The sequence below is a fragment of the Palaemon carinicauda genome, chromosome 1 (genome assembly GCF_036898095.1).
Source record: "Palaemon carinicauda isolate YSFRI2023 chromosome 1, ASM3689809v2, whole genome shotgun sequence".
Taxonomy (NCBI): Eukaryota; Metazoa; Arthropoda; class Malacostraca; order Decapoda; family Palaemonidae; genus Palaemon; species Palaemon carinicauda.
The window spans coordinates 306,221,200-306,233,699 of record NC_090725.1 but is presented as its reverse complement, the minus strand read 5'-3'; the positions used below and the strand labels follow the sequence as shown (position 1 = coordinate 306,233,699).

Genomic DNA, 12,500 nt, shown 5'->3' with positions numbered 1-12,500 from the left:
AATGTGAAAACCATTAGAATAAGTATATTATTATTATTATTGTTATTATTATTATTATTATTATTATTATTATTATTATTATTATTATTATCATTATTATTATTATTATCATTATTGGCTAAGCTACAACTCTAGTTGGAAAAGCAGAATGCTATAAGCTCAGGGAGTCCCAACAGGGAAAATAGCCCTGTGAGGAAAGGAAACAAGGAAAAATAAAATATTTCAAGAAGAGTAACTACATTAAAATAAATATAAATAAATAAATATAGAATTATCCTACGAATCGGGTAGTTGAATTGGTTGAACTTCAAAAGTTCAAACTTGCAACAAATGTTTTTCAAGTTGAACAGGCTAACATAAGTATTTTTATAGTTAACATAAGAAACATGTTTTAATGTTGTTACTGTTTTTAAAATATTTTAATTGTTCATTACTTATATAGTTTATTTATTTCCTAATATCCTTTCCTAACTGGGCTAATTTTCCTTGTTGGAGCCCTTGGGCTTATAGGATCTTGCTTTTCCACCTAGGAATAATGATGATGAAAATAAGACAATACTTTCATCTCATTTCTCTACTATGATCAATCAAAACACTTCCCATTCCAGTATGCAAGGTATCATTATTATTATTATTATTATTATTATTATTATTATTATTATTATTATTATTGTTGTTATTATTATTATTATTATTATTATTACTTGCTAAGCTACAACCCTAGTTGGAAAAGCAGGATGCAATAAGCCCAGGGGCTCCAACAGGGAAAATAGCCCAGTGAGGATAGGAAATAAGGAAAAATAAAATATTCTAAAAAGAGTAACAATATTAAAATAAATATCTCCTATGCAAACTATACAAATTTAACAAAACTAGAGGAAGAGAAATAAGATAGAATAGTGTACCCGGGCGTACCCTCAAGCAAGAGAACTTTAACCCAAGCCAGTGGAAGACCTTGGTACAGAGGCTATGGCATTACCTAAGACTAGAAATCAATGGTTTGATTTTGGAGTGTCCTCCAAGAAAAGCTGGTTACCATAGCTAAAGAGTCTTTTCTACCTTTACCAAGAGGAAAGTAGCCACTGAACAATTTCAGTGCAATAGTTAACCCCTTGGGTGAAGAAGAATTGTTTGGTAATCTCAGTGTTGTCAGGTGTAGGAGGATAGAGGAGAATATGTAAAGAATAAGCTTGACTATTCGGTGTGTGTGTGTGTGTGTGTGTGTGTGTGTGTGCGTAGGAAAAGGGAAAATGAACCGTAACCAGAGAGAAGGATCTAATGTGGTACTGTCTGGCCAGTCAAAAGACCCTTAACTCTCAACGATTGGCTGGTGCACTGGCCAAACTACTACCTGTAGTTTGGCGTTCAAAGCAGTTCCACTTGGTAAGGGTAGAAGAGACTTTTTAGCTATGATAAGCAGCTCGTCTAGGCGAAGGACACTCCAGAATCAAATCGTTGTTCTCTAGTCTTGGGTAGTGCTATAGCCTCAGTATTATGGTCTTCCACTGCCTTAGTTTAAAGATCTCTTGCTTGAGGGTAGGCTACACTCAGACAGTGGTCTATCTGTTTCCTTATTTTCTTTCCTCATTGGGCTATTTTGCCTGTTGGAGCCCTTGGGATTATAGCATCCTGCTATTCCAACTAGGGCTGTAGCTTAATAATAATAATAATAATAATAATAATAATAATAATAATAATAAATAATAATAAACAAGATAATTCCATGCATATTTCCCATACTACAAAAATGCAATAACCACAATATTATATTGTACGAATATCAAATACAATTTGCAAGATCATTTTCTTCTCCCTATATTGAAAGAATTGCGCATTTGTGATGCTTAATGTGTTATAAGACTTTATTCCCAACAGATGGCGTAAGCTGCATCATCTGGTTTCTTCACCAGAGCCCCCCAGACAAATTGATAGCAATTTCGCAAATGTCCGAGTTACTCCAAGCCATATAAATACAAACTCACTTGGGGAAAAGGAAATTCGAGAAGTGTATCTTAAGTAAAATAGATTAATATCGACCCCAGCTGTAATGTAAAGATATAAATATAAGTTATATGAGTAAGATAAAGAGATATGATCAATAAAACTGGCAGCCGTTTTCTGAGAGGGAACATGAGCCCGAGGGATGGAAACAAACAGGCTGGAAACGTTGTCTCAATTCGTTTAAGAGAAGTCGTCCAAACGTTTATGTGGGGCAGGTGGTTCTTTATCGAATATCATAGAGTGGACCAAAGTGACCAGAAACAGATAGATAATTTAATCAACAAATATTACAAGGACACCAGGTTACTATGGATAATGTCACCGAATGGTTAAACGAATATTGATGAGAGGGACATGTCGTACAAAATGCGATTCCCTCTGCATAGAAATTGCCTATGAAAGGACAAACAGGAATTTTGGGATAAAACAGATGCCTGTTTTCAAAGTGCATGGAGAGATGTGGGAACGAGAAATAACATCTCACGTGATGCTATTGACATAAATAATGTTCGGTGTGTTTATTCAGGGGTATTCAGATCATTATACATATGCAGATGTGGCAATAATGGTGACCTGTTCGACTGTAATGAAATTTGTACATTTTTTTGAGTAGGTGAAAATATGTAAAAAGGAGTCTTTACTTCCTTTATGGTGATATCTTTATGCTCTTGAAATATAAAAAAAAATATTACATATTATTATTATTATTATTATTATTAGCCAAGCTACAACCCTAGTTGGAAAAGCAAGATGCTATAAGCCCAAGGGCTCCAACAGGGAAAAATAGCCCAGTGAGGAAAGGAAATAAGGAAATAAATAAATGATGAGAGTAAATTAACAATATATAATTCTAAAAACAGTAACAGCGTCAAAACAGATATGTCCTATATAAACTATTAACATCGTCAAAATACATACACACATATACTGTCTATTATATATATATATATATATATATATATATATATATATATATATATATATATATATATATATAAAGAGAGAGAGAGAGAGAGAGAGAGAGAAAGAGAGAGAGAGAGAAGAGAGAGAGAGAGAGAGAGAGAGAGAGAGAGAGAGAGAGATAACTATACATATACCCATATAATATATACAGGCATACATATATGCATGCATATCCATACACACAAATGCTGTATTATATATATATATATATATATATATATATATATATATATATATATATATATATATATATATATATATACACACAACAACAACAAATGCAGCTGTTTCTAGTCCACATTCGGACAATGTCCTCCGACATGTCCTTAGCCATGTCTGGTGTTTGACATGTTTTCATCACCACGCTGGCCAATGTAGATTGGTGATGGTGGGACACTTTCGTCTGATCGCTCACAACAAACCAATCTAGTATGGGTGGCCATGACTAGTACAGCTTTTCTGATCATGGCGATGCACAAACCATTTCACCAAGTTATGGAACAGCTCAGAAAGAATGCTTCTCAACCGCCTATCCTGCGCTTTCTAAAGGCTATCGCTTCTCTTTCATTCGAACACTTCAAAACACTTCTTTTTATCGTCCTCAATCCTCTTCATATAACGGAAAAATCTCAAATCCCAAAGCCATTGACACTTCCTCGTATCTCTGTTTTCCATCTTTATTATCATTCCTCTTAAACATCTTATGCATTCACACTTTTATCTTTGCCATTTCACCTATTTTTACTCTAACTAACCATTCCTATTTCCCCATTACTATGTATTGAGCTTATTTACCAATACTTCTAAGAACCAACTGCCTCAATACATTAATATTCACTGTTACTTATCCCTGGTTTAAATTTCTTTACATATAATTGCTATTGCTCATATTCCTTATTAGCTTTTTCCTCTTGTAATCCATTTCAACCTCTTTGACTTGTTTCTGCAATTTTTCTCTAATGTCCATAAAGGTTAGATATCATCTGTAAATATCAGTCTCCCAACAATCTACTGAATACAATTTCTTTTAGTACAATTTTAAACTGATATTACTGAATTCTCATATAACTTCATCAATGACAATACTGAAAAGACTTTTAAAATCCTTTTTGAAATCATTATAGCTCTCCGCATATCAAGGCTGATGTTATCTTTCTTACATTACGTTCAAAATCCTAGCCACAAAATTATACCCAATAATGTTATGCTCCTATAGGACTATCTTGTGATAGAGTTCTCTTGTTTAAGGGCTCATTTAAACACGCTATTCTATCTGTTTTCTTATTTCATCACTGGGCTATTTTCCCTGTTAAGGCCCTTGATCTTATAGCATCCTGTTTTTCCAACTAGGGTTGTGGATTAGCTATAATAATAATAATATAATAATAATAATAATAATAATAATAATAATAATATTAATAATAATAATAATACTTAGGTCAGACACATCCATCACTTTTAATCTTCACAAAAAGAGTTAATCATTCTTCCGACTCATACGTTTCCAAGTTCTACCTAATCTAGACATAACACAGACCATGGACGGCTACTCAATTACACCTTTATCAATGAGCAACTATGTCTTATTTGTGATTCCATCTGCTCAAAAAACCCTTCCAGACTCCACCCTATGAATAATGTTACAACGACTTCAACTAATATGATCTTGTAAAGAGCAGATGTGTTTTCTTCCACCCTTTCTGCCATAAATCATCAAGCAGTTGGATTCTACCACATGTCTTGAGTATAATTTTTTTTTATTTGATCATTAATATTTCTCTCGTCGTTTAATTATCTTATCAATATTCTTTTCACTTCCAAGGACTTGCTTCAATCTACCCCTAAATTAAAGTCCTAACCCACTTCTCTCTACTACTTCTCGATTGCCTTTGGGTCGTGGTGGCCAATGTGGTAACGTCGCTGACTGGTGAACGCCAGACTGGGGTTCAAGTCCCGCTCAAACTCGTTAGTTTCTTAGGTCGCTGCAACCTCACCATCCTTGTGAGCTAAAGATGGAGGGTTTGGGGGGAGCCTGCAGGTTTATCTGCTGAGTCATCAACAGCCATTGCCTAGCCCTCCTTGGTCCGAGCTTGGGTGGAGATGGGACTTGGGCGCTGATCATATGTATATATGGTCAGTCTCTAGGGCATTGTTCTATTTGATAAGGCAGTGTCACTGTCTCTTGCCCCTGCCATTCATGAGTGCACTTTCAACCTTTAAACATACGCTTCCAAGTTTTTCTAAGTAATACCTACTTTCGAAAAACTTTCTTTACTAACTAGAATTCTCCATTCTACCGCTTCTGCTTTTGTTATCTTTTACTACTACTACTACTACTACTACTACTACTACTACTACTAAGGTAACCAAAAACATTACACCAATATTTTCTTACCCAAAACCTCGAGTTTCATATACTTCTTTAACTAAGTTTCTTTACGTATAGCTATTTTTTTTATCTTTCTTATATATACCATTCTCACTTTCTTATCAACTCTAGCTTACATTAATTTTGTTTATAACTAAATATCTTAACACTTTCAAAAACAAAATTTTTATCTTTTTTGGACCATATACAACAATAATAACATATAGTGCCATAGCCTCTATACCATGGTCTTCCACTGTCTTGGGTTAGACTTCTCTTGTTTGAGGGTACACTCAGGCATACTATTCTATCTTGTTTCTCTTCCTCTTGTTTTGTTAAAGTTTTTATAGTTTATATAGGAAATACTTATTTGAATGCTGTCACTGTTCTTAAAAGATTTAATTTTTTCTCGTTTCCTTTCCTCACAGGGCTATAGTATCCTGTTTTTCCAACCACGGCTGTGGCTTAGCAAGTAGTAATAATAATAATAATAATAATAATAATAATAATAATAATAATAATAATAATAATAATAATAATAATAATAATAATAACTCCAGTCAAGCCTGTTCTATCCCATCTACTTTACCAAATCTAATGTCCCAATTTCCACATAAAAATTTCTTTGACCTTATATACTTATGAATAATCGTTTTAATAAATTGTATAATCCCAAGATCCAAGTCACTTCCATTCCCATTCATTATTAAGACTGGACTGTTATACATTCTTTAAGCCTCAGAGAGAAAAAAAATGTTCACTGCACTATTGAACAATGTCTTAGAAACCGAATATTTACACAAGCATAGGATGAACTTCCAAGTCATTAAATTTTGTGATCAGTGAAAAATTTTAGGCTTAGAATCTTGAACTCAAATCCCACATATTAAAAGGCTTACATGTTTAAGTCATTAAATTTTGTGTTCTTTTAATGAAAATTTCTATACTTAATAGAAGCCTTTAAAGTTTAAGTCATTAAATTTTTTGTTAATTAATGAAAATATTTAGATTTGATAAAATCTCAAACTTAAAGCCCACATATTGCAAGCCTTTAATGCTTCCATTATTGTTATTATTTATTATTATTATTATTATTATTATTATTATTATTATTATTATTATTATTATTATTATTATTATTATCATCATTACAAGCTAAGCTACAACCCAAGCTGGAAAACCAGGATGTTACAAGCCCAGGGGCTCCAACCGGGAAAAATAGCCCAGTGAGTACAGGAAATGAGGAAGTAAAGAACAATTAAGATAACATACTTTAAGAACAATAACAACATTAAATTGGATCTTTCATATAATTATAAACAATAAAAACTTACAAAACAAGAGGAAGAGAAATTAGAACAACGTGCCTGAGTGTACTCTCAAGCAAGAGAACTCTGCCCCAAGACAGTGGAAGACTATAGTACGGAGGCTATGGCACTAGCCAAGACTAGTGAACAATGGTTTGATTTTGGAGTGTCCTTCCCCCAGAAGAGTTGTTTAACATATCTAAAGAGTCTCCTCTACCTTTACCAGGATGACGGTAGCAATTGAATGATTACAGTGCAGTAGTTAACCCCTTGACCGAAGAAGAATTGGATAGTAATATCGGTGTTGTCATGTGTATGAGAGCAGAGGAGAATGTGGATAGAATAGGCCAGACTATATGGTGTATGTGTAGGCAAATACAAAATGAGCCGTAACCAGAGAGAGAGGCAACCAATGTAGTAATCTCTGGCCAGCCAAAAGACCTAATAACTCTCTCGCGGAAGCACATGAACATATATATATATATATATATATATATATATATATATATATATATATATATATATATACATATATAAACAAAGGAAGGTGCATGTGTCGTCTAAATTATTTTTCTAGAGGTTTAATGACTATAAGGCAATTGAATAAACATTCATACTCCTTCCTTGCAAATAAGCCTCATTTGATTCTGCTATTATGACTAAGAACGACAATCGTAACCGTAAAACTTAATCATCATCATCATCTCCTCCTACGGCTATTGACGCAAAGGGCCTCGGTTAGATTTCGCCTGTGGTCTCTATCTTGAGCTTTTAAATCAATACTTCTCCATTCATCATCTCCTACTTCGCGCTTCATTTATTCAGCCATGTAAGCCTGGGTCCTCCAACTCTTCTGAAGCCTAGTGGAGCCCAGCTGAACGTTTGGAGAACTAATCTCTCTTGGGGAGTGCGAAGAGCATGCCCAAACCATCTCCATCTACCCCTCATCATGATCTCATCCACATATGGTACTCGAGTAATCTCTCTTATGGTTTCATTTCTAATCCTTTCCCGCCACTTAACTCCCAATATCCTTCAGAGGGCTTTGTTCTCAAATTGACTAAATCTATTGGGGATTGTTTAATTATCATACCATGACTCATGCCCTTACTTAATAGTAAATACTTACTAAAACTCTATGTAAATTTTTAGATAATTACTAGTTACTGAATGTAACATTATGAACTACCAGCATCACATCGGAATTGTCTTACAATTGCAGCTACGAACAATTCACTATAAGATAAATGAGACTATTTCCATTCACTGACAATTGCTACAGCCTTCTCTTTGTCTTTCGGCTTCGGGCTGCTCTTATCATTTCCATCGGTTACAAACACAAATATGTATTCGTTTTCGGAAGCGAGAGAGAGAGAGAGAGAGAGAGAGAGAGAGAGAGAGAGAGAGAGAGAGAGGAGAGAGAGAGAGAGAGAGAGAGAGAGTTCTACATCCGGTGGAACGTTCGATGCAAAAATACCAATTTGTACTTTTTAAAACTCGATTTAAATATATATATATATATATATATATATATATATATATATATGTATATATATATATATATATATATATATATATATATATATATATAACTTTAGCTTGTTAAAAATGAAACTGGAAAACTAACCTGAATTTTCCTGTTCATGCTTTCATCTTCAGGATATCTTAAAATTACTGAAGAAGACAATTGAACAGTACTAAAAAAAAAAAAATAAATAAATTAAAAAAAAATTGTAAAATAAGAATAACAAGCATACGGAAACGTAAGAAATAAAAAAAAGAGGGAGCAAGACAAAAAAATCAATTGAAAAATAAATATATAGAATTCAATCAAATTAAATAAAAAACTAATAAAAATTAAGTCTCACCTCCTTGGCTTGTTCCTTTGGGGTCTACACTTAGCCTTTGTGCATCGAGAGCTGAAGTTGGTCTAGTTGTGGGCGTGGCGTTGGACACTGACGCTCCGCCCAAAAGAAAGATATGCAATAATAGCATAGAAATCATCATAATCTGTGGACAAAAGAGAAAAGAAGAAAATAAGTAAAATGGAATTACTCCGTGAAGGAAATAATTATTGCGAAATAACTCTAAGTAGAGGTAATTTTATAAAGATCATGTCTTTTGTAAAACATACACGAAAATGAATATCACTAATATCTAAAAAAAAAAAAAAAAAAGAAAAAAAGATTCATATACGTGAAAGATTTATCACAAATACAAAAAAGAAAAATCTCCAAAAATAATTTCTCATTTAACTCGTTATCAAAGATAATCAAAATAAAAATCTCATACTTTAAAAAACACCTATGTTAATGTTTACTTTTCCTTTCTCTTCAAGTTAAAAAATCCTCAAGCATTATAACTTCCTGCGCATGTTTCATATCGACTTCCAAAAACATTTTGGAGCACTGAAATTCATCCCTCCCTCACTGATATATATAATTAACTTTCAGAATTTAAGTCAAACCAAATCCTTTAATATTCTCTCCTGAGCTAATCAACACAGACAATGCAGTCTCGGTGTTTGTTACGATAACAATGGCGTAATGATTCCCAGCGAAGGCATTACGCATTCGACATTACATTTGGTAATGATTCACAAAGAAACTTAACAGAGCGTTCTCGTTGCTCAATACCTTTCATCACAGTATATAGACTGATTCAGATTTGACGCATATCAACATCATATTTCAAGTAAAACGATCCCTCTTGGAGCCCTTGGGCTTATAGCATCTAGCTTTTCCAAATAGGGTTGTAGCTTGGCTAGTAGTAATAATAATAATAATAATAATAATAATAATAATAATAATGGACATGGTTAGAATGACAGGAAATAAGAATAACATAAAACACTATAATAAATACACTATATACAACAAGAAATACAGCCGTTACTAGTAAACAGCAGGAAAAAGGCCTCAGACATATCCCTATCCATGTTTGGTCAGTTTTCATCACTACGCTAGCCAGTGCGGATTGGTGATGGTGGGAAATTTTCGTTTGGTCACTGGACTAGAATAGGTTTGCTAATCAGGGTGTTATGCAACTTTTTTTTTTTTTTTTTTGTACTCCTAGCAAGGGGAGGTAGGTGTCTAGTTGGGGTATTAGGGAGGTAGGGGGGGGGGGGGCGGTAGCAAATAGCCTGACATAATGAAGGACCTGTGATTTTTCTTCTTTTAGTTACTTTATTCTTTTGCAAGGAGACTTCGTGTCTATCTTATACTAACATTAGGAGATCCAACGGTTACTAAAAAAATGTCTGTAGTTAGAAAGGACGAGGGATTTCTATAATAGGATCTTTTATGTCATGGTTATTATATACACAGAACTTGCTAAGGAAAACATTATAATTTTTCATCATATAAAATGGTTATTGAAAAATAAAACCACATTCGTCGGAATTTTGAAAAATAAAACTAGTGCAACAGTCAGAATTTTGAAAAATAAAACTATACTCAATTTCTTTTCAGGAGTCGCATTTGCACTGGCTCGCAGGGGTGCCATTTTAGCTCGGAAAAGTTTCCTACTAGCTGATTGGTTAGAATTATCTTGTCCAACCAATCAGCGAGCAGGAAACTTTTCTGAGCTAAAAGGGCACCACTGCGAGTCCGTGCAAATCTGCCTCACTAAAACGAATTGACTATAGTGCAACAGTCAGGAAATACAGTATGCCAGCGAGCAAGCAATTTTTCCCTGGATATTGCTCAAATAAAAGACGCAGAACTTGAAAGCGTTTATACGAAACACCTGCAAACTTGAGGGTGTATTCGACCAATCCATTGTCTTAAATGATCAACTTGATGTGCATCATGTGATCTTAATTCGACGAATTCCCCTTCTATCTCAGAGCAAGACACAAAATGCCATCCGATTAATATAGACAAAGAATGCAGCGGTGCGTTCAGGTGACGTAACAAACTGTTACTAAATCACATAAGAACATTACTATGTGAAGCACTGATTAGAGACACAATATTACACATATCTATAGGAACATATATTATGTATTTATTTGAGAAACTTTATGTATAAGTATGTGAGCCCATCTCCACCTTAAATATATTCCTCAAAAGTGAATTTCCAATTAAAAATGTCACCTCGAAATTTTAATGATCCGCATAAGTTAAATAAATACTGTCAATGCCAAGAACTGAATGGGAGATCCAGTGTCCTAAACCTACTAACAATAATAGTTCAACTTGCACCATAAACTTAGCTAGATCTATGCTATCAGGTTTAGCAACCAGAGATCTACCACAGAAGATGACATTGATGCAATGAGATTATCTTTAAGGTTAGACCTCATATCATGTACAGATGGACACATAAATTCCTGGTAGTCTACTCCTCGCTCTGAAGTACACCCGGCCACACCCTTACTGTGCAGCGAGTTCGTGTGTTTAACCCCCACCATCTCTGCCATCTCTCCATACCCTTTTTGGTTACTCCCTGTGAAGTAAGGGTGTGATAGGGTGCATTTCTTCAAAGCGAGGTGTGCCAGGAATTCATTTGTCCAACTGTAATCATCTAAGCTAGATCTATATTGTGAGGTTTAACGGCAAAAGATCTACCACAGATGATACTGATGCAATGAGAGTAGCATCATCTGCATGCCAAAAGATATTTCTCAAGTTCAGACCACATATCATGTACATATGCAGTAAAGACCCAAAAAAATAATACCCTATGAGGCCAATCAACAATTATTCTTTGAAATCTATTACATAGAAAACTAATATTAATACAAGCATCATCTTTTTTACGGCATTATGATTAACAGGGTGAAAAGCAGATGTGAATTCAGGTCCAATTATACAAACTTCAGGACCAGAATCAAAAGGAATTTCTGTTTAACTTTGGCAAATTATAATTAAGAGCATCATCAAAGCCTTCACGAATGCTAAACTTTAAACTAAGGAAGAGATGATTACTTAAAGCATGTGCATTCACCCGCTTAGCTAAGACACGTTAAAAACTTTATATATTGGAATAACAGTAATTGGGCTGTAATTGTCTGAGATAGTAACGTTAATAATTAGGAAACAAATATAACAACTACTCTAGCTAACTTATATTAGCTGTCTTTATTAAAAAAAAAAAAAAAAAAATAACATTGTCCTTTGGGACTTTCATTACACAAGGGCTAAATTCAAGTTAAATGCTCTTAATGTCATAAAACCGAAAAGCTAAACTGGGCATTTTAGTTTCATGAAAGGACAAGAATGAGGTATAAATGCAAACATACATACATACACAAAATAAATAAATGGTCAAGCACCTACACACAATATATACTGTATGTACACACACACACACACACATATATATATATATATATATATATATATATATATATATGTGTGTGTGTGTAAATAGACTCCCGCACATACACCCCATACGCGCGCACGTACACACGCACACATATACTGTACATACATATATATATATATATATATATATATATATATATATATATATATATATATGTAAATAGACTCCCGCACATACACCCATACGCGCGCACGTACACACGCACACATATACTGTACATATATATATATATATATATATATATATATATATATATATATATATATATATATATACTTTCTTTATTTACTTTTTGATGAATTTTAAGTTAGTATGATGAATGACAGGCTGTGTGAGAGAGAGAGAGGAGAGAGAGAGAGAGAAGAGAGAGAGAGAGAGAGAGAGGAGAGAGAGAGAGAGAGAGAGAGAGAGAGAGAGAGAATTATCTGGCATCATAACATCAGCGGTCATTGATGGCATATTAAAAAAATTAATTAGATAAAAAACTAAAAAAAAAATTCTAATAAAATCTAAAATATCATTTAAAAACG

At 33.6% G+C, this 12,500-nt stretch overlaps 1 protein-coding gene across 1 annotated transcript in view; it reads right to left on the bottom strand.

Annotated features, from left to right (window-relative positions):
• LOC137658589 (uncharacterized) overlaps positions 1-8,645 on the bottom strand; it is a 22,204-nt gene extending 13,559 nt beyond the window's left edge. Inside the window, exon 1 of the mRNA XM_068393506.1 lies at positions 8,508-8,645. Coding sequence (XP_068249607.1) covers positions 8,508-8,643 — 136 coding nt within the window. The 5' untranslated portion in view covers positions 8,644-8,645. The remainder of the gene's footprint in view (positions 1-8,507) is intronic.
• Between the last annotated feature and the right edge of the window lie 3,855 nt (positions 8,646-12,500).